General features: G+C 36.0%; 1 protein-coding gene across 3 annotated transcripts in view; it reads right to left on the reverse strand.

The window, feature by feature from the left end:
• Positions 1–16,669: 16,669 nt before the first annotated feature.
• The window catches only part of LOC142613441 (KH domain-containing protein At4g18375-like), a 36,675-nt gene continuing 28,989 nt past the window's right edge, over positions 16,670–24,355 (reverse strand). For all 3 annotated transcript variants that reach the window (XM_075785806.1, XM_075785813.1, XM_075785809.1), the window contains one exon: positions 16,670–17,442. In XM_075785806.1, the coding sequence (XP_075641921.1) occupies positions 17,095–17,442 (348 nt within the window). In that variant the 3' untranslated portion in view covers positions 16,670–17,094. The remainder of the gene's footprint in view (positions 17,443–24,355) is intronic.

The following is a 24,355-nucleotide window of genomic DNA, read 5'->3' on the forward strand; positions in this document are numbered from 1 at the left end:
CTACTGAAAGTAATACCTCAGATTACAAAAATTTAACCATCATATGAGTTTTTATAACTAAGGCATTGTTTAATATCCAAACTAAGTTAATCTCTGTCAGGTTCTTAAATATTCTACTTTGCAAAGCAAATATGCGCATGGCTGTGTGGAGGTTATAATTGTGCAACTCCTGGAGTTAGATTTGTTTATTCTGTTCTTCCTTTAACTATGTATTAGTGAGAATTTTCATGACAAGCACAAAAAGAATAAAGTAAAACAAGCACAACATGAGTGAAAGTTGAATAAAATTGGTCTTCATTAATTATATACATCATCAAAAAATGGGAGTACATGAAAGTCCTATGTTAGGCCCTAAGCTTAGGGAGGGGGGCCTTGGAGGGAGCTGCTGCCAGCCTCAGTGCTCTTCAGTTCCAGCTCAAAGTTAGACAAAACTTGCTTCCCTTTTTCTGTTGAAGGAACGAGGGGCTCCACGTTCTGAATTTGCTCCTTCTCGGCACTGCCACGCTTGTCCTTCTCTTTATGGGAACCTTCAGGTTCTGTAGGATCAGGAACGAGTTCTTGCACCACAGGAGGAAGGGCAAGGGAGGCAACAACAGGAAGGTCTTCTATCTCCTGTATGTCTAAGGGAAGCCAAATGTTCTCGGGCTTCCTCAGCTAGGAAGCTTGAGGAACCCTTGCTGCATTCATGGCCTCTTCCCAAACGTGTCAACAGTACTCTCAGCACAAGGCCGCAAAGGCTTCTATCAACAGTTCTTGCGTTGCATTTACTCCCTCCTGATAGTTGGCCTTCTTCGCGGCCTCCAGTGCGTGCTTATGGGCGCGAGCCTCCTCTTTCGCCCGCGTAAGCTCCTTCTCCAAATCAGAGCGTGCCCGTTTGGCTTGAGAGAGCTCGTCGTCCTTTTGGTAAAGAAGCTTACGTTGCCCCTCCACTTGGTTTTCCATCGTCTTCAAGCTGGCCTCGGTGCCATCCTTCTCTCTTTTTAAATCGGCCAGCTGCGATGTGATCTTCCCATTCTCTGCTAGGACCTGGCCTAGGGACCTTTCTGCCTCTTGCCGTAGCTCTTGCTCCGTCCCAGCGCGCTTCCAAGAATCCTCCACGAACTTCTCGGCCGCGAAAACTTCTTGGATGGCCTACAAAAATGTCAGGAGGTTAAATATGGTAAAGTGTTTACAAATGAATCTGGAGTACAAGTGTGAGGTGGAACTTACCAGAGCTAAATCCCTTTTTAATGAAAGGAACAACTGAGGCTGGCCCATCTTCTCTAAGGTTTCCATGTCCTTGGGCAGCAAAAGAGGACGCTCCAACGCCTCGGCCAGGTGGTGGGCGTGGCCTTGTTGGATTGCCCTAATACTGGAGTGGCAGGGGATTGGTGCGCCGTCCAATCTTAAGTCAGGAGACCAGGTAGTCGGTGCTTGGCACACTTCAGCCATGTCTCTGATCTCCCCACTCTCGACTGAGCGAGCCTGACCTTTGCCCTTGTCCAGCTTCTGCTGCTGAGCTAGTTGTGGTAGTTGTCGTGGCTTCTTTTGTTTTTCGTCACCAGTCTCCTCGGCCTCCCCTTTTCTTTTCTTTTTAGGCTCCTCAGCTGGAAGTTTGGGGTCTGCTGGAGGAGGGGGTGGTGGCAAGGCTGGGGGAACTTGGGACCCCCTCGTTCCCTTTTTGGCCACTCTCGCCCCTCTCGCCGTCATAAGACCCTTGAGCTCATCCATGCCTTCCTCAATGGAGCTGTCGTCTGGATGGGCTATCACTAGGCCCGCGATCCTAGAGGTCTCGGCTGGCTCCTCTTCCTCGTCGGAAAGAACAACAAACGGGCTTCCACGAGGTCGTTGGGCGTCCTCGAGTTGAAACTTATCTATCTCCTCGTCCAACGTGTTCGACGAAGACACTTGCTCCTTTGGGACAATTGTTGCCTGAGAATGTGTGGCGAGGGGGATTGCCGCAATGGTCTGTGTGTACAATATAGTGTGGGGTCGTCATGAAGGTCGTGGTCAGCTAGGAAGTGTGGTCTGGCTACGTGAATCCTCCTACGCCGCCGGTCACCGGCAATGATGGCGTTCTCGATCTCCTGGAAGTCCGAGGAGATAGGGTCATACCCTAATATCAAATGAGCCACCCTAAGTTGTAAGTCCGCGCTCACGAACACCTCTGAGCGAAGCACTCGGTTCAGATCCGCGACGTTACAATGGCTCAAGCAAGGGCGCACGTGTTGTTTATCTGCAAAGAAAGACACCAAAACAAACAAACATGGTCAGATTTGTAGGACATGTAATAAACTGAAGTTAGATGCCTAAGTAAATGCAAATGCACATTTTTAGATGTTAGGTGGAGTTATGGGGTGGGAAATTAGATCCTAAGGAGTCGCACCTGGATCTCCCCATTCAACTGGGCAGTGGAGGCCGTCGTACCAGTTGCCTGAGATGATGAGGTAGTCGTCCTTCATGCCTTTATTGGACTTGGGCAGACAGGAGATCAACCTAACTACGCTAAAGCGGGACTTAATATAATAGCCTACCCTAGTGAGTTTATGGCATTCGTACATAAAGGCAACGTCATGCCAGGTAAGGTTCAGATCCATCTGCTCATTTAGAGCATCGACGCTTCTTAAGACTCTAAAGACGTTGGGAGCACACTGGTCAGGACACAACCGGTGGTTGTGGAGGTATTCCCTGGTCACGCTTCTCATGGGGAGGGTCATCCCACCTTCTATGAAGGCAATCATAGGGATGATAACCTCTTCCGTTTTCCTAGACCCAGCCACGGCTTCCACCGGGCAGTATCTTAAACCTACGTCGCTAGGTATGTGGTATTTGGCTCTGAAACCTTCCATCCCAGCGGCTGTGTCAACTAAACACTTAAATCTACCCATTAGGAAGGAACGAAAGACTAAGTTTTAAGAGGGAGAACGGTTAAAATGGGAGCCGAGGACAAGATCCGAGGAGAATGGAGTAAAGAAAGAGAATAAGAACTTACAAGTTTGAAGTTGTGCGAGTTTCCACGGATTTCTACAGAAAAAAGGTGATTACTGATGTTTTGATGGGATTAGCCTCTGAAGAAATAAATGAAGGCGCTGGTTCCCAAAGCGTCACGACGTGCGGGAAGCGGCCTCGAAATTGTATTCGTCTCGCCCAAATTTTTAGGAGGTAACAAGGGCCGTTGGATGCTCATCTCACCGTTGAACGTGGGGGACAAGGTGTAACTTACAGTAATAAATGCGTACATTTTTGAAATTAAAACCGCCAAGTGGCATCGTCTGGAACGCGAAACGATCTCCACACGTATGGTTATTTACAAAACGTGTGGGGTAAGTTCTCGTTGGATCAAAACCCTATTTTTCTCCTCGGATGCTGAAAAATAGAGTTTTGAGGGGCTATTGTGGGGAGTAGAAGGATCCAAGCGGGCATTTGGGCCCTTGGGCTCTAGCAAGGAGGGCCGATCTGTTCTTGGGCTAAGAATTTGGTAGTACTGCGGATCGGCCCATACGCCGAGAGTCTGAGGACACATTCGAGGATGAGTTTCTCCTCGGACAGACCCAAGAAAACTCGCAGATTCAGTATGAAGGTCAAGGCAGAACTCTGGAAAGACTGTTAGTTAAGAGGGGGAAACCCTGAACCTTCTAGATACACCGATTTTAGAAAAGTATCATGAGCCAAGGCTGTCACCTCCACATTAAAGACGCTGCACCTACCTCCCTGGCCGCATTAATGGGGAAGTGACCCCTGAACAGTAGAGCTAAAGCTTTTGGTCACTATTCAAAGGCACTAAGGGAAGAAATATCTAGGGGGAGGGGGACTGAACAACACGTGGATAAAGTGTCAGGAAAGGAAGTATTTAAAGGGAGCTAGTTTGTAACTAAATGAGAGAGGATGAAAAAATTGTAATCTTTAGGAAAGAAAGAGAAATAATATAACAGTAATCATCGGTTCACGTCCGAGGAGGTCCATCGGCAATTATCATTCATTATGTACAAGTGTTTGCACACCAAAGCCTGTTATCAAGTTCTCAGTACCTTTAATTTAGATTTTAAGCCCACGCTCTACAAATTTCATTGTTTAAGGCTCATTGGGCCTGAGCCCATAATTTTCTTTGGGTCCAGGTGCAATTGTGCACTTACAGTTGGATATGGCTTTTTAATTTTAAGCTCAACATTTAAGTATTTTTAAAAATAAAGTTCATATTGGTGGTAGAACATTGGTTGATGGTTTATTTAAAATTGATTTAGGCCCCACATTTGAGTATTATTATTTAAATCTGCATATTGATGTTGGCATTAAGCAGAGTTTCATTAATAAGAAATCATTTGTGTTATGGCACAGGAGATTGGGGCATATCTCCACAAAGAGAATGAAAAGATTAGTGAAATATGGAGTTTTAGAAACTCTTGATTCCATTGATTTTGGTACTTGTGTGGACTGCATTAAGGGTAAGCAGAACAATAAGACCATTAAGGGTGCCAAAACGAGCTCTAAAATTCTTGAAACCATACATACTAATATCTATGGACCATTTGCTACCCTTTGCCTAAATGGTCAGAAATATTTTATCTCATTTATAGACGACCATACAAGATATATGTATCTCTATCTTCTATATGAGAAGGCTAAGGCATTAGATTCTTTCAAGACCTATGAGGCAGAAGTAGAGAAACAAAAGGAAAATAAAATCAAAATTGTTAGATCAAATAGAGGTGGGGAGTATTATGGTAGATACATAAAGAAGGGACAAATGCCAGGTCCATTTGTTAAGTTCCTTAAGGAAGAGGGCATCATTGCTCGATATAAAATGCTTGGCACACCACAACAAAATGGTGTTACTAAAAGGAGGAACCGCCACTTACTGATGTTGTTAGGAGTATGACAAGCAACTCCGATCTTCCTCTATCCCTATGGAGTGATGCATTAAAAACTGCTGTGTATATCTTAAATAGGGTTTCATCTAAGACTGTTTCCAAGACACCTTTTGAATAATGGTATGGATGGAAACCAAGTTAAATCATTTGCACTATGGGGTTGCCTTGTTGAAGTATGAATTTATAATCCACATATAAAGAAATTAGATCCAAGGACAAATAGCGGTTATTTTATAGGTTATGTAATGACCTCTAAGGAGTTTAGATTTTATTGTCCTTCTCACACTCCAAGAATAGTTGAGGCTAGAAATGCTAAATTTCTTGAGCACTATGAACTTAGTTGGAGTGCTTTTCCTAAAAGGATACAATTTACGGAAGCACAAAATTCAATCAAGTTGCCTTCAAATAAAGAGCCCTTGGTGATTTTTCAAAGAAATCAAACTAATATCCTTGAAGAGCAACTAATTCAAGAACAACCAGCCCATCAAGAACAAGTTCACATTGAACCAATTGCTGAGGCCGAAGGTATACGGAGGTCCTCAAGAATATGGAAACCAACAATTTCTAGTGATTATATTGTATATCTCCTAGAGTCTGATTTTGACATCAGACCTAAAGGTGATCCAACTTCGTTTTCTTAAACCATAAGTGAAGATAATTCGACACTTTGGTATGATGCCTTGAAGGAAGAAATGGAATCTATGGCTAAGAATCAAGTTTGGGATCTCATTGAGTTACTAAAAGAAGCTGTAGCTATTGGCTACAAATGGGTTTATAGAACCAAAAGAGATGCTTCTGGTAACGTTGAATGATATAAAGCTAGAATTATAGCCAAGAGTTTCACTCAAAAAGAAGGCATTGATTACCATGAAACCTTATCTTTAGTTTCTAAGAAGGATTCATTTAGAATAATCATGACTTTAGTAACTCATTTTTATTTAAAGTTACATCAAATGGATGTGAAAACAACATTTTTAAATGGAGATCTAGAGGAAGAGGTATACGTGGCTCAACCTAAAGGATTTTATGATAATCAAAACAATCATTTGGTTTGCAAATTAAAGAAATTATTATATGGACTAAAATAGGCTCCCAACAATGGTATATAAAGTTTCACAATTTTATTACCTTATATGGATTTATTGTGAACATTGTTGATCAATGTATATGGATTTATTAAATACATCTTTCTAGTCCTATATGTGGATGAAATTCTACTTGCAAGTAGTGATTTAGGTTTGCTACATGATACAAAATAGTTTCTCTCACTAAACTTTGAGATGAAGGATTTAGGTGAAGCCTTGTATGTCATTGACATAGAGATTCATAGAGATAGATCACAAAGAGTGTTAGGACTATCTCAAAAAGGCTTATATCGAAGGTTTTGAAGAGATTTGAAATGAAAGGTTGTACACCAATAGTAGCACCCATTTTGAAAGGAGACAAACTTAGCCAGAATCAATGTCCTCAAAATGCATTAGAGCAAGAGAAAATGAAGGACATACCATATGCATCTGCAATAGGTAGCCTGATGTATGCACTGGTCTACACAAGGCCAAATATCAAGTATGCAGTGAGTTTATTAGGTCGCTATCAAAGCAACCCTAGTTTGGAGCATTGGAAAGCTGTTGAAAATGTTATTAGGTGGTTGCAAGGAACCAAGGAATACAAGTTTACATATAGGCATACTGATCAATTGGAGGTGATTCATTATTCAGATTTTGATTTTGCCAGATGTGTAGGCATAAGGAAATCAACTTCAAGATTTTTTTTCCTTTCTAGAGGTGCTATATCTTAGAGAAGTACTAAAAAAACACTATGGTTGAAAAATTTATTGCATGCTATGAAGCTACAACATAGGCATTATGGTTAGGAATGGCAACGAGTCGGGTTCGGGCCGGGGTTTTGCATACCCGGACCCAACCCGCGGGCCAAGACCCGCGATCTGGACCCGACCCGATTATTAATCGGATTTTTTTTCACGGGGCCCAGACCCGCCTCGCCGGGCCCCGCGGCCCCATTTATCTTCTTGGGCCCAAATTTGGCCCAACCAAAAAAAATTTGAAGCCCATTAAGATTTTTGCCTAGATTCAAGCCTATTCAAAACTCATATGAATGATTTAGGCTTAATAGCTTAAAAACTAGGAAATACACAAACATGAGGTGCTATAGATAGGCATTTCCATTTTGTGGTATCCAAAAGCTAATTGATAACAACTAGGAAACACACACAGATATTGACCCATATGAACATAAAATATAATAATTTAGACATATCATTCCATAGGTTCAATAAATAAAAAATCTCCATAGCCTAAAATCCACTGATGAACATCTCAACATTTTAATTTGACAAACAAACATCAATCTATTTGACAAAAACAAACAATACCCACAAGCAATTGGAAGAAGAAAACCCAAACAATGGCTGCGTGCTTGAAAGTGAGGCCGAGGCATGGCTTGAGAGTGAATGAGTGAGGCCAAAGCGTAGCTTGAGAGTGAGTGAGTGAGGCGTGGCTACGTGCTCTTGTGCGTGGCTGCACTAGGGTGAGGCGTGACAGAGAGATTAAGGGTTAGGGTGAGAGTAGAGAGAAGTGAATTGAAATGGGAAGAGGGGCAACTGGGTATTAGGTTAGTTAGGGTTACAATGATATATATAAGGGGTGTTTTAGTAATCTCAAATAACCGGGTAATATTCGGGCCGGGTTTCAGGTCGAGTTTCGGATTTTTTTTATAAAACCCAGACCCGACCTGGACCCGTTTCGGGTTTTTTTTTTTTTTAAACCCATACCCGACCCTATTCTTTATTGGGCTGGGTAAAATCCGTCCCATTAGGGTTGGGCCGGACCGGGTATTTGCGGGTTGGATCTAAATTGCCATCCCTAATTATGGTTAAGAAATTTTATCAACAAGTCCTAAGATTGTTGATTCTATATCAAGAACTTTGAAGATTTTTTGTGATAGAGCTGCAGTTTTCTTCTCTAATAATAGTAAAAGTGGAAGCCAAAGTAAGCATATCGACATAAAGTACCTCAATGTTAGTGAGAATGTTAAGAAACAAAATGTGTCCATAGAGCATATTGCTACTAAGCTTATGATTGTTGATCCCATGACTAAAGGTTTGTCGACCAAACAATATAAAAATCACGTGAAACACATGGGACTTGATAATTTAGTAAATGTTTAATTTCTCTCTAATTGTTTTTTTTTTTGTTTTCAGGACATGTATTTGGATATTATTAGAGAATAAAAGTCATCATCTTTATTTTGTGCACATAAAGTATACTATAAAGTTTGTTTTATCTGTGGAGATATGTAAATGATGTTTTATCCATGGGAATATGTAAGGTTTATTTTATGTATGAGGATATATAAAGATGTATATCCGTTGGAATATATAAAAACAATATATCAATGGGGATATATAGAGGACTCGAATGGCTAGTAGGTAGCCCATTCATACACTATTGATGGCTCATAAAGTGCGCACTTAGGGAACACATACATTGTGATACATGGAAGGAAGTACTCATCGCTATAACGGTATTACCGCCATGATTCGTGTAACGATTCTTTATTTGAGTGGGAGCATTTCACAAGTAGAAGGTATGGGTAAAATTATGGCCATATTATAGTGACTATCACTTTTTAAAATTTTAAAATGTCATGTGGGCCAAGTGAGAAAATGTAAAAATATCTCCATTAGGAGACCTAATGTGGCCCACATACATTTTATTTTAATTATTTATTTATTATTTATTTGATAATAAGAGTGATAGATAAAAATCAATCCAATTAGGAGTCTTTTGTGAACAAACACTTATAACATTTGGTTAAATAGACATCATTTCATAAACAAGCATACTCTTTGATGGAAGGAGTATAAATAGATAACCAACGTTAAATTGAAATGGTCCCTAGTCTAGAACATGGGCATGTGTGTCTAATGTTTCTATCTAATAAGTAATAGAACATACACATTTATAGTATTACATACAAGCCTAATAAATTCAAACAAAGTTGAATAGTAAAATAAGCTGGCTTTTTAATTTGGAGTCAAACACACACTAAGTCTCTTTATATTTGCTATTTTTTTTTAGTAACACACACACACACGAGGGAGAGAGAAAGGGGTTCTAACACAAAGGTACACCACAACTCCACTCAAAAGTCATGATAACTTTTAAGAAAAGATGGGACAAGTTATATTTATATTTGCTAAATTAGTTGCATGATTTTGCTTATAAATATAGTTGACACAAAATTACAGTGTAACTAGGACACTTGGCATGGAACTGGAATACGTTTAAAATCTAAAGACACTTAACATCAAATAATAAGATAATTAGAAGCATGCCTAGCACAAAATTGGAGTGCAATTAGAATCAATTTTGGATTCTTGATTGAACTTCCGTTTATTATTCTAATATCTTATATTATGGTTTCCCTTTTAGGTTTCAATAAGCTTAACTAAAAAAAAAAACTAATAAAGTTACTTACTCTTGAGTAAAGGATTTGAGATAGAATCTCGCCTACACCCAAAAGAAATCCATTTTAGAATGAATATTATAAATTTAAATTATATATACATAAAAACAAAAAACAAAAAATATCCATTAAAATCTAACCAAGAAGATATTGTCTCCCCAGCAAATCAGCATTTAAAAAGTAAAATATTGCTTATAAATAAAACAAAATTAAAACAAAGTAAAATCTTGCAATTAGAATAATGAACATACGGAAATTCTTTTACATTGTGCAGTTGACTTCCAAATTCCTCGATGTCGTGTTTGTTCAATCGAAGCCATTTACTATACAAAACAAGGAAAACTCATGGTCTACAATAATAATTGTCTTCCGCATTAGTTGCACTTAAGATTGATTACCTGAGACTATCTAGAGAATTTGCTTCAGAAGCGCTAGCTTTCCATCTCTATAACTATAATTAAAGTCTTCGCTTCATATACCTTCACATGACTTTTTCTTTTTTCTCAAATATTGAGTGCAGTTTGTACATGTTATTAGTTTAAGAAAGTTCAAACATTGCACCCCAGTTGTGTCACCCTTTTCTTTTCTTTTCTTTTTCTTTTTTTTTTTTTTTTTTTTATCTGCTCTCTTTTTCCCCTTCGTTTACACTTTATATAGAACAGAGTTTAGTTACAAATATTGGCTAGACAATGGTTGTAACTCTACTCAATACCTTTTTTATGGGATGTAAATTTTGACAATCCACCATTACATTTTCTTCTTATCCTTCATATTTGCAAAATTTTCAGAATATCAAAGATAAATAGCTATGTCATCAATCAAATTTTAAATTCAAATTTTTGTAATCTAAAATTATTCATAAAAAAAAAATGTATAAATCGGATAGTAAATAATATCTGATTAAGATGAAATTTGACATGCATTTTAAGAAGATAAATAATACATAATTCAACTGTTAAATTTTCAAAATATATAACTATGTTAATTTTTTTAGTAGGAGTTGTAGCTATTAGTTACAATCAAGTTTGAAGTCAAATTTTGTCTAATAGATAAACAAAAACGTCAACGATTTCTTGTGGCACTAGTCACAAATAGCTAGGGGTGCCCAAGCGGCATACCGACCCGCCCAACCTGGCCAACCCACCCGCGTCCGCCCCGTCACCACTCGATTCGACAACTCCGGCAGTCGGAAGTGGGTTCCAAACTCTCTCATGAAACCTATGAAACCCAACTCATTCGTAAGCTTCAACCTTTTTAGTGATTTATTAAGCATTCTGGACCAAATCCGGTGAGATCTCGTCAAGATTTTGTCCACATCCTTCGAGATCCGGCAAGATTTCGCCGTTATCCAACAAAATCTAGGCCAGATCTTTATGGATCCGGCCAAATATCAGCCCCGGTGATAAAACTCAAGATCAACCCAATACAACCCGAAATCGGCGAGACTCGAACCGAAAGTTCTGACCAAATCATCCAAGTCAATTTCAGTTATTTTTTCATCCACCCAAATTATTCGGGTCAAGTTTAGGTTGAGCACAAACCCAACCTAGCCCGACCTTGAACAGTCTTACAAATAGCATTCAAAGTAGAATATCCAATAAAGCAGGAAAAAAAAAATCTCCCTTTTTTTTTGGCTTATTGTCTTATTCACTAAATATCCAAATATTTTGAGTATCCCAAATCCAAAAACAAAAGATACTGATCATGCATGCTTGATAGCTTCTTTGACTAAGGCAATACAAGATCTCACCAAATCTCTCCCACCAATCAACTTGAGTTGCAAGATTTTGTTTTGGAAAAGTCATGATTACCTTTAGATTAGAGAATGTTTTGTACAGATCCTTAAGATTAGTCTCGGCATATATATAATAAGAGAAAAGATATATCCACAATATTTTCACAACAAATCCTAAGTGGTAGGTTGTTACTGGTTGTTATTATTGGGGCAAAAAAATAATCTTAGATTGGGGTGGATGAAAAAGTAATCCTAAGTGGTAGGGTGTATCGGTTCCCATATCTTTAGATTTTTTTTTTTTTTTAGTGAACCGTATCTATTAGATTTACATACTATTATATAAATATTAGGAATTTGATTCTCACAAAACTAAAATAAAAAAAGTAGAAGGAAATTTAGGAATACATGATGCCTTTGTTATCAAAGAATGCTTGGCCCTACTAAGCATACTCCCCATTAAAATAAATAACCCTTAATCCTACTTACTCTCATGACAAATATTCTATATTCCTAGTTTTCAAATTTGATAGGAATACTACTACAATTGGTTAATAATCCATAACCTGCAATCACAATATAATTAAAATGAAACTACATTTCATTTTATTGATGTTTACAAGAGAAAGAAAAAACAAAGAAGTGAAAACATAAGAACAAAGAATTATATCTATGTTAAGTTTTGACTTCCCTAAAATGGATATAGACCATTTCATGATCAAAATTTATTTAATAGATCTAACAGTGATGTTATTTAAAATTTTTAATGTAGCACTAAATACATCTTTAAATTTGAAATATTTTATTTGAACTATAAAATGGATCTATTTTAAATATAAAGTATATTTTTCTCCAATCTTTTGATATTGTCTTTTTTTCTCGTTACCCTTGACAATGTCTTGAAATGTGTAAATTGTACTTTTATTTGTGCACTAACAAAATCTGTACAGGGCAAAAATGGGCTAGGTTTGGGAGGATTGGGTTGGAAATATGTATAAAAGTGGTGTTTAGTAATGAGAGTGCTGAGAGATAAGGAAAAAAATAAGTGTTTTGGAGATGGTAATATACATTATGGAAAAAATTAAATTATATATATATATGTGTGTGTGTGTTTTGGAGATGGTAATATACATTATGTAAAATAAATATATTATAAATAGAATATGTAAATGGAAAAAAACTAAATTATATATATATACACACACACACACAAACTAGCCTCTAAGCACACATGTGAGGCTCTTCTATTTTTGAAATAACATTTCTATCAATTTTCTAACCAAAACAAAGAGTAGTTCTAGGACCACAAATTATTTCACAACTTTTTTGCCACAACTCTGACGTGTCAGATTTTGAGTAGTTAACTATTACTTACACATTGACCCACCATTTTTTCTTTACCAATCACACTCTACCACGTCACAGTTGTGGCAAGAAGTTATGAAAAATTACGTGGTCCTGGACTTTTCCCAACAAAAAAAAAAAAATATATATATATATATATATATATATATATATATATATATATATGTATGTATGTATATATCGCCTCCTCCATTTTTTTTTTTTTTTGGTTTCTCTCTTTACCGTTTTCTTTTTCTTTTTCTTTTTCTTTTTTTGTACATGTTCAACTCTCAAAAATAAACTCAAGTTGATATAATCTCAACAACAAAAAAAAAGTTAGAAAATGTAGGGAGAGGTAGTGCCTATTTTTATGTAATATGGAGAAACATGTTGAAAATAACACCAATTTTTTAAATTTACCTCAAATTTAGAATGATTTATTTAGAGTTCACGGCTTTACACAATTAGAGTGGGACGGTACAAGATAGGATGGAACAAGGAAAACACATTCCCGCTCCATCGCCTTATCATTGCGAGGAAAAAAAAAAAAAAAAAACCTCACTGGAAGGATAGAGAATTTTTTACATCCCTAATAAAAACTCTATCTTGTCCTAGCAAGCACAGGTGTCTAGCTCTAGCCCGGTTTAGATATAATACAATGAGCACCCCCTAGATGATAAGATGCAAATGTCAACCTGAAGCTGAAACGCATTATTAACTGTAATCTATAAAATGAAAGCCTTCTCAATTAAAGGTTTCCTTTATAGACTTATTTTGTCAACTGGCCCTCCACCAAAGTTGATTCGTATAGGAGGATGAGTGCATGGTGACCTCTTTGAGCAATTAGTATAGTTTCCATTTGACATTAGAGATTGAATAATATTTCACAAAGGCTTTTGCATCATGTCAAACCCTTCACTCAACATCCCAAGTCAGCTTACGAACATTTTTACCACTTTCCTTATTTGAACCACTTTCCATCAATCTGCATTATAAATTTTCACATAAGCACCCAATGACTTGTTATTTGCATTACAAAAATTCTATTTACTTTCAGAGTCAGAACAGTTAAAACAATTTTCAGCCCATTGATATAGCTATTGATAAGACAAGTAATGAAGATAAAAGTTTTGGATAAAAGATGTCGAAAAAAGGGGTAGACATGAGCTTGTACTGCTCAGGTTAGCATGAGCATGTACTGTAAAGTATGCTAGCTAGGTATGGAGCAGTAGTTTTCTTCTCCAAAGTGAAATGCTGACGCACAATAAGTAGTTTCTAAGTGAGCAATGAAGTGTAGTAGTTTTTGGAGACCAACAGATGTTAATATGGATCCTAGTACATCTGCCAGTGAAAAGTTAAATTCCCTTCTTTTTTATAATGTTACAAAGCTTATCCCTTTATTTTATGTCATTAAGCCAAGTAATCCATTTAAATATATTCCAGTTTTTGCCCTATTTCTGAGGGAGTTAGCAATCCATTTAAAACCTAGGTTAGGTTTGAATTTAAAATTTTAAAATGAATCTCTCTCTCTCTCTCTCTCTCTCTCTCTCTCTTTATATATATATATATATAGTCTTTTTTTTTTAAAGATTAATAATTTACATCTATTTAAAAAAAAACTAAATGTTAGGGAATAAAAAAAATAAAAGTAAAGGGAAATAAATCCTATAATTTTAGGAGTTCTATTTTTGCAATTTTGAATTTATAATGAAATTGGTATTTGATATTTATAATTTTATTTTTAAAAGAAATTACACTTCATTGACCAGGGTATTTTTTAACAATATAAAAGTCCAATTCAAAATGGGGAATCATCTTATATATAGTATAGATATAAACATAAACGTCAATGCATAATAATGTAAACTACAGAGAGTTTACTAAAGCTAAAATATTTGTGATATTATAGGTCTGTTTGGTAATGTTGTTCTGATAACGTTATTTAAATGTTGTAAAAATACGTGTGGATAAGTGTTGTGAAAGTACATGTTGTGTTATTTAAACAACGAAAACTAATGTTTAAACAACACAACCAAACAAGCCCTATAGATTTGAAATAACATCTTACATATATTCATTTGAAATCCACATTTTAAGAAAACCCAAATCTTGGCATAAATTTCATCCAAAATATATATATATATATATATATATATATATATATCTATATATTCTGATTTAGTGCCATATTCAAGTCATTTTAGTATAAACTAAAAATCAAAATTCAAATCTTTCTCTTTAAATCCTACATTCAAACAAACCAGAAGAGTAATCTCTTAAATGCACAGAATCATCCATGCACACACCAAGGTAGAAATTGGTGGAATCCAAACTCCTGAAAAAATTGTGCAAGATATTTTTATTACTACGCCAGTCTCAACAAACTCTACTATTACATGCTTATTGAAAAAAAGACATGTTTTCCTTTATAGGAATCACAGAAGACATCTACGTCCCAACAGGAACTTTTGCTAATCTTTTGAGCAGGTAAGTAGACAATTTTGATTGCACGGTATAGTTGGAGCACTCAAATTGTCAAGTGCTTAATAAACATAGTGCTGCTCTCTGTGATGATGTAAGAGTTATAAATATACATATCAATGAAATGACAACCATAAGCCAGTGCTTCAAATAGAAACCTTTATGGATAAATTGGAAAGTGCCCTCCTGGAAATCCATGGAATTGATACTGGGGATGATAAGGCAAACAACAATAGATTTCAACAGGGCACACCACCAATATCAGTTCTCTCATAATTGGCCAAGTGGAAGGAGCACTTCGCATATAGAGGATTTGAAATGACCATCTATCAGAAACTCTTCTGTGCTTAATTATGAGTTGCTTTAAGTACCATACGCGCGTTTTATCCATTTGTATACTGCATGTGTAAAATGGTCTCAATTTCTCGACAGGCATTGTCATAGCACACATTATAGAAGTCGTACTTTTGCATACCAATTAGAAGACCACTTCATATAAGTCAACCATGGATACGCATAGTGCTCTTCCATGGTTGTCGTGGTTCCTCAAAGTTGCATATATAGTGGACGCAAGTTGTCACCAAAGCTTTGTTGAAAAAGTATATATTATAGTGTGCTGGACGCGATATGATGTGGACACATGTCTAAAACTTATCACATATCCGCATTAAGCGCACTAGAGCACTAACTATTTTCGTTATGGACATAAGTCTTTTAATGTCGAATCACATTAATCATTTTTTTTCTTTCTCTCTATAATCTTCTCCATATTTTTCTTTTTAATAGTTTTCATTTATTTGAATAGGTTTAACTTCTATCGAGTTGGCCCTTTTTTGGAATCACACTAGGTTCGTGAAGCAAATTTTGAAGAAGTTGGATGTTCTTTTAGAAGGTTCAGCTAAAAGACTAAAATTCAAGGGGAAATTTTCAAAAGAAAAGGCGTTTCGAACATTTTATTTTAAAAGCTCGGCCAAACAGTTTTAGCATTTTGATGAAAGCAGACGAAAATTTTGATTTGGAAATGAAAAAAGGTATGTAAATTTTTAAAAATTGATTTTAAAAACATTGGATAACAGGGTTTTGAGGAAAAAGATAAAACCTTGTAGTTCTGCTTCGACTACATGGTTGTAATCTCGTATTTGAATTTGCTATGTGATTTTTAGTTAAGCTGAAAGTAAATTCTAGTTTAGATATAGGGTTGCAAATTTGCAACTGCGACTGTCTCGTAAAGAAAATGTACTAACTTTTTCCCAGAAAGCAAAAAAAAAAAAGAAGAAAGCGTTGGTACTCTTTAACTCATTAGAGTCCAATGTTTTCAACAAAGGCAGCCTTGCGAATTTAGGCTTTGAGGTGGGCTCCCCATTCCTCAAAATTGGGCTTTAAAATTGGTCTGTTCAAATAGAGACTGAATGGTTTTTGCTACAAAACGAAAACAGCAATGGAAATTTTAAAGAGACAATTGTTAGAAAATACCGGATTGAATTTAAGCCCAAATATTGAAACAAGGCCTTTTATAATTTGCAGGTTCGGAAACCATGTTTATTGTTACATCAACTTGGAGTTTGCAAGTTTGGTTTCGCGAGCTTCAACTTAATTCAAATGCAGAATCAGTAGTTCACTTACCAAAAAAATAAATCAGTGGTTAGGTAAATTATCTATGAAGAAGGGGGATGATTTGAAAGGGATAAAATTGTCAAGAAATTCTCACACTTAAAAAATAAATATTGACTGAGGGCCGTCATTGCCTGCGTGACAATGTTAATGTGCCAGGTAAATATCCACACAAATTCATATTGAAGCCATTCAAACATTAAATATTGTAGGCCTAAGTGCATAAGCCATAATATGCAAGTGGTCTGGAAATTACTTTCGATTCAACTGGGGGTATCCTCATGATGTTACAACCTTACAACACATTTTGAGCAAATTTTTAAGATTTGAACTCCAACATTTGAATTGTCTATACAGCACAGCAATCCTCATAAATAACAATTTGTAAATTTTCTTGTATTTTGTGAGGATGCTTACAACTCCCTTCAGCACTGTAAAGCAGAATGTTTTTTCCTAGTTCACGCCTAAATAACCCTCGTAAGTCATGAGATAACTAGACCTCTAATCCCCGTCAGTATGCTAATTTGAGCAATTAAATTAAGAAATTTGAACACAAGAATTAATTATGGTACAAAATCGGCAAAATCAGAGTTAGTACTGGTAGCTTTGCTGCGCACTGATGTTGTGGTAGGCACCCTGCGGTACATTGATGTTGGGGTACGATCCTTGCTGGCCACTTGATTGATAGGGGCTTTGCTGAGCATTCATGTTCTGATAGGAGCCTTGGTAGCTTTGCTGAGCATTCATGTTCTGGTAGGAGCCTTGTTGAGCATTCATATTCTGGTAGTTCTGAGAATTCACATTTTGTCCACCAGAAGCCATGAAGGCCTGAAGGATACTCTGTGCTGCATTCAAGTGCTCAGAAGAACCCCGGATGTCAACAACACATCCAGAGCCACCAGCATGAGAGTCTTGAAGCTTCACTCTTGCCCCAACAACCTGAACAAGAAATTAATTTTTATGAATTTTGAATATAGAAGTCCTGAATATGATATTGCATCGTGCTTAACAAGTTGAAAGCCCATAGAAGTTGAAAACCTAGATCCCTAACAAGCAGATAATTCAAAACTTATGTAAATATATGATGGCCAAATTTGGCATTCTACAAAAGGAAAATGCTTGTTTTTCAATTTTATAGCATTTGATATTTTGATGTTACTAGACTGACACCTTTACATGGAATGGAACTGAAAGTAGAGTTATCCAGGGTACAAGATACATTGAAAGTGTAAAGAGCCTACGTACAAAGCACAAATCAAGGCTTGAGCCTGACATTTTTTAAGATACAAAAACTAAAGAAACTTGTAAATGTGACTATGAATACAACATTCCTATATGAAATGATGCCATCAGCTTACTCTCTCTTTTTTCTTTTTTCTCTTCTTTTAAATGACAAGGAACACCCACATCCCACTTAGTAGGACAGAATAAACTCTGAATGCCTGGGATAACCCACAAACCACAGGTATCAGGTAAAAAGGCAAGGACACAACAAAAAGCCATCACACACAAGCACGCCTGGGACACAATTGCATGCATGTCCATGAAAGAGTGACGGAAAATTTGAAAAAGAAAAAAAAAAAAAAAAAAGGTGATAAATTACTTATCTCAAAAGCTTAAATTGTTAGAAAATAGTGAATTTAATCATTTAACCATTATTCTAACATGCCCTCACGTGTAAACCAAGACTATCCCTTAATAAGGGAGGCCCAACATGTGGGATTTATAACTTTTTAAATGAGACAATCACATGTTCAAAAGCTTAAGTGATGCAAGACAATATCAAACGATATCAATAGGAAATGTAAAGAACAAAAATTAAAAGATAACCCTAACAATCAGAACTTAGGGGTTGCCTGGACTCAGCACAAAGCAAGAAAACTTAGGAATCAGCATCCAAGCTACTAGGAATCAACAACCAACAATTTGGAAATCTCCAATTTCAATTTTATTCATCAAAACTTCAATCGTCAATAAAACCACTTGGAATATTTTTATAGAAGGACAAAATTTAGCTACCAAATTGAATGTAGCCTTAGGTTATAACCTTACTCAATAAAATATACATTACTATATATTTTGAAAATCTAATCGTTGAATTACATATTCTTTATGCTTTTAACACACATGTCAAATTTTGTGTCAATTGGATATTATTTACTATATGATCTATAAGTTTATATTTTATGCATAATTTTAAACAACAAATACTTACAATTTAAACAATTTATTGATGTCATAGCTATTGATTGTTAAATTTCAAAAAAATTTGTAAACATGGAGAATATAAAAAGAAGATGTAATCCAATGGTGAATTTGTCAAAATTCACCTCCAGTAAAAAGATATTAAGTAAGGTTGTAGCCTTATGCTACAACCAATTTTATAATTAAAATTTTTCCTTTATAGAACTTCCAAGAATAAAAAATAGTCCTATCTAAAAACAAAAGCTAATCTAAAAACTGAAACGAGTATCTATGGTGGATCTATTCATAAAAGTGTGACTATATTTTATGTTGGCCATCAACAATGCTCCTTTTCCCAAGCTTGGGACTGGCTGTGAATAGAATATATGACACTAAGCACAGACACAGGCAGAATAAAAATAAAAGTTTTTAAATAATCCAATTTCCTATGAGATAAAGAAATTTAGAAATAATAAATTCCAAAAAAAAATAGTTGTCCCCGCATCATACTCCCCTGGTTTGAGAAAGCTCGACCCTGGTTTGAGAAAGCTTGACCTCAAGTTTTGAAACATTGAAGGATTAGGATTCTGACACATAATACTTGCTTCTGTTCACAATCATCTTTGGGAGCATTGAGAATAAATAAACCTTGTACTCCAGCTCACTAAACTCTTCAGGAATCACAAAATTAATGTGTGGGTTTGGCATATCAACCTTTTCGACTTCATCAAGCTATAGTTCTTGTACCATGGAGCATGCTTCAAGTATAGAGGGTTCTGGCCGAACTTCATTGATGCTCTCGCCTCAAGCGCCCTACAATCTGTTTAAGGAGCACAGCCACTGGGCTAGATTCTAAACGTGATTGTGCCTAAGCAGCATGGCATAGGACAATTTGAGGAATTTCTTTACGTGTAGTTGAGGTGGATTAGGACTTTGATAGGTAAGTGGAAGGGCATGGTTTGAGGTAGTAAGAGCACTTGCAGCAGTGGAGCTAAATAGCTATATTTTTTTAGCTCATTGCTACAGTGCACATCTATAGATAGATGTGCACTGTTCATGAGAGCTAAAAAAAATTAATTTTTTATTTTGTGTTCACATTACCTTTTTATTGTGGTGTTTTTATTGTAGTGAGATGTATTATTTTATTGTGGTAGATATATTATTTTATTGTGATTTTTATATTATTTTATTGTGTTGAAAGCTAAAATAGATCCACTGCTGTAGCATGTGTGTAGGTAAAATAGATAAAGTAACTTTTGGTGGAGCTAAATTGCTAAATTTTTAGCTCCACTGCTATGGATGCTCTAAGAAAGAAGGAAAGAAGAAAATTTTCAAGGGTTGTATAAACAATATCAAGAAAGAGAAGAAGAGAAGAGAGAAAAGAAGAGAAAAAACCACATGAAGGCCAACATACCTCAATACTCAAAAAAAACACTATTTTTATTAATCAACTCTATATCTCCTTGAGTACATTAAACATATATATTGTCTCCTGTATTAGTAGTGTTAAGACTCCTAGTTTGACTAGTAAACTAAAAAATTAGTAAGGTAATAACTAATAAGACAATGACTTGAAACTTAAAGAAAACCTAAGATACTTAGGATCTCCTAAAAAATTCTAGACTTGACTATATTACCAAAAAAAAACACTTCATTCACAGGGATTGTAGAATTAAATTTCTGCCCCTAATACAAATGTTTTTTGATAAGTAATATAACTTCATTGAATAAAGAAAAAAAATACAGGAAACCAAGGACACAAGCAGTGTAATAAGGAATCAGAAAAAAACAGCAAAAACTATAAAGTGAAGAAAGTACAACTATCTAACAAATCTGTCAAAGAATTAAAAGCAAAAACACCCGAAGGATTTGTCCACTCTAGCAAATGCCCCTAATAAAAATTTACCAAAACATGTTGCATAAAACCCAAATTAAGTAATGCTTTTAGCCCAAGGACACATAACTAGACCTCTAAAATCACATAACTTCTATTTCAATTGGACTTCACAAATGACCCCATAAAATAAATTGGTGAAAATACCATTTTGGTCCCTACATTTTGAGGTCATAATCAATTTGGTCCCTACATTTTCGTAGCAATCAATTTGATCTCTCTTATTTTCAACTTACAGTCAATTTGGTCTTTACCGTTAACTCACTAACGAAAAATGCCTACGTGGCTAGCATCATACACAGTTGGTACATTTAAAGCTTATGTGGCTACCAAAGTAATAATAAAAAACTCACATTAATTTTAAAAAATTACACATCACCATATGAATGAGTTTTTTTTTTTAATTTCTTAATTTCAAAGAAAGAAAAACGTAATCCTTATTCTGGACAACCAACCATGAACCACCCCAAACTTGGGATTTTTTTATTTCTCCCTCGCCAAAATCACACTAGCTCAGCAAATCAAAGCCCAAAGAATATCAAACCCACCTGATATAAACCCAAATCAAAGAGAGAGAGTCCAGATCAAAGAGAGATTCCAAGTATTTGCTCTCTCCCTGTCTCATAGAAGAGGATGAGAGAGAGCCCAGATCAAAGAGCCCAGTCAGGATTACAACTTGCTCCTCGCTGTTCACTGCCATGAGCCACCATTTGCTTGCTCTCTCCCTCTATCTCTAATTTTCTTGGACTCATCCCTGCTGTAATGGAAGCCTCTATCATTTCACATAAGGATGCAGTCGGCTTAGAGCCAAGATGAAGCCGACAGCAGATATGGATTTGGGTTTGCCTTGTGTAGCGGTGTGGTGAGATCATAGTAGTTGGAGAAGAATTTACCTTAAGCGGTGGTAATGAATCTGGTTGTTTGTGTGTTTTGTGAGGGTGGTCTAGGTGGATCTGGGTTTGGTAGTAGTGGATTTGGGTTTGGTGGTAGTGCTGGACTGTTTGGTTGCTGGTAGCCAGTGGTGCTGCTGAACTGTTGTGTGTTTGTGCATGTGTGTGTAAAAATGCTGATGTGGCTTTTTTTGCCATATAAGTGTTGATGTGGATCCCTGAAATTCAGACATGTCAACATTGGCATGCCAACATTGCACACCATTAGCCACGTAGGCATTTTCCATTAGTGATTTATAGGTAAGGACTAAATTGACTGCAAGTTGAAAATAACATAGGCCAAATTGACTATTATCATGTAGGGACCAAATTGACTATAAACCCAAAATGTAGGGATCAAATGGTATTTTCGGCTTTTCGCCATATAAATTTTGAATAGACAAATTTGTGTAGTAAAAAATTAATCTTCCATGGATGCATCATTCTTCCTTGGTTGGAAACCTAGAGTTTCAAAATGTTTGAAGAATAAGAATCATTGAATTTGAAACTTGCACAGACTCTTCAGTTACCTACGGAAGCATTAAGAATAATCCCACAATATCATCAAATTCTTCTGGAATGATAAAATCAATCCTTGGAAAGATTTCAGCTTAAAATCATTCTTGAAATTATCCATAAAATAACATCAATGTCTTCCTTGTTCTTGACTTTTCCATGATCAGTCTTATGCCCACCTTGCTCCATTGTCCTTATATTGCATTTTTTGTGTGTTCTTGAAATTGGACATGTGGTGAACTGTAAGGCTGGAGTTCTCTTTAATGTAACATCTTGATGCACTAAACGAACACGTGACAGCAAATTGGGCATCCATCAAATTTTTAAGGGATAACAAGTGCAATGAATGCCAACAAGGATGGGGATAAATTTGAGGGTCTAACTTAAATATTAAGAACTTGATCAGCTACCATTCTAGCAGGATGTTAGCTTTACCAAAATAGGAACTGTCAGCTTACCAAAGTTTCTTGCGTGGTAGACAAATCTTCTAACTTTGCTTTTACTGAACACACCCTTTCTTCAATTGTTGCAAATTTTCTTGGATTCTACAAAATCTTGAAGAAAAAAAAAATCCCAAAACCTTGAATTTAGTTCTACATTGGTGACCACCATCTTAAATGAGAAATTTCATCAAGCAATTGGTGGAGAAACTTTCAACAAAGAACTTGTGGAAGGATTTTGGCTCTGATACCAAATTGATGTAGGACAAATTGGGAGATTCGTCTACGTGTGGTTGTGGAGGATTTAGGGTTTTGATAAGAAAGTGGAAGGCCTTGGTTTGGGGTTGTAACAAAGAAGGAGAAAAGAGAAGTATATGGTGTTTAAGACATATATGAATAAGTACCCTAAACATTAGCAGAAGAAAGTGAAGCAGAAAAGAGAAGAGAAAACAAGAAAAGAACATTCAAAAACCAAAATGCCTTAATACTCGAAAAGAGAAAACAAGAAATGAACATTCAAAAACCAAAAATGCCTTAATACTCAAAACACTCAATGTGTTTATTAATCAACAATATCTCTTTTTTTATAAGTAAAAAAAATGTCAAGATATTAATCAACTATTAGTATTTCTTGTACTAGTAGTATTAGGACTCCTAATTTGACTAGTAAACTAAAAGCTAAGTTGCACCAACACAGACATGGGTACTAATACAAATACGAGGGTACGGCAATTTTTGAAAAATGAGGGTACGACACGGCGTGGGTACGGCAATTAAATAATTAATTAAATTTTATATTTAGGCATATTTTTTTAATATTTTTAGACATAAAATACGTTTATATCTAAAAATATTAAAAAAATATACAAATTATAAGGACACTTATATTATATTAAGTAAAATAAGAATTTTAAATTATTTAATAGTTTTAAATTGAAATAATTATATACTCAATTATATACTATGAAGCACCGACATGGCATTTCGGCCGCCGAACCCGCATCCAACGCGGCCCGACGCGGGGTGCGGTGAGCAATGCCGCTATTTGCACGTCGGTGCCGTGTCCCTTTTTTTTTTTTTTTCTCAGCACAATACGCGCCGAGTCGGGCCGACCCGCGCGGAATCGAGTCGATTCACACCGAATCGGTCCATATCGGACGCAATATACCGACGCTGAACCGGCCGATTCAGGCCGAAATCCAAAAAAAAAAAAAAAAAGGTGCGAAATGCACTGTTTGGACAAAAACAACAAAACCCTATACCTCAACCTCAATCCGCAATTCTATCTCACTTCTCACTTCTCATCTTTTGCTCTCTCTCACTCTCTAGTCTTTGTGCTCCACGCCATGGCTCTCTGCCTCTGCTCTCTGTCTCCCTTCTCTCACACAATCTCACTCTCAACTCACTCTCACACTCACAATCTCAACTCACAACCTCACCAACCTGGCGACCCACTCTCAAGTCTCAAGCTCAGGTATCAATCTCAAGCTTTCAATCTTAGTTTTTCATAGCTCTCACATGCTCTGACTATTACAATATTACTCAATGTGTCCGTGATAGTGTGATCTGATTTTTTTTAATTTTTTATATAAACTGTAATGTAATAATGTTGTGACTTGAGTTTGATTTTTTCTTTAGTTAATAGTTATTACTCATTGTGATTTGTGATTGTGAATCTGTAAACTATGGGTTGTATTTAATTTATGGAATGTTTTAATTGCAAACTTGTGGGTTGTATTTAATTTATGAACATGTTTTAGCTATTATCTACTATTGCTCTTAAATTTGGTATATGTTTATATAATGTGAAAAAGTATACTTAGCAATATATTAAAAATATAAATAAAAATATTTTTAATAATTTTTAAATCGCCGAACCCACACCCTAC

The sequence above is a fragment of the Castanea sativa genome, chromosome 1 (genome assembly GCF_040712315.1).
Source record: "Castanea sativa cultivar Marrone di Chiusa Pesio chromosome 1, ASM4071231v1".
NCBI classification, from domain to species: domain Eukaryota; kingdom Viridiplantae; phylum Streptophyta; class Magnoliopsida; order Fagales; family Fagaceae; genus Castanea; species Castanea sativa.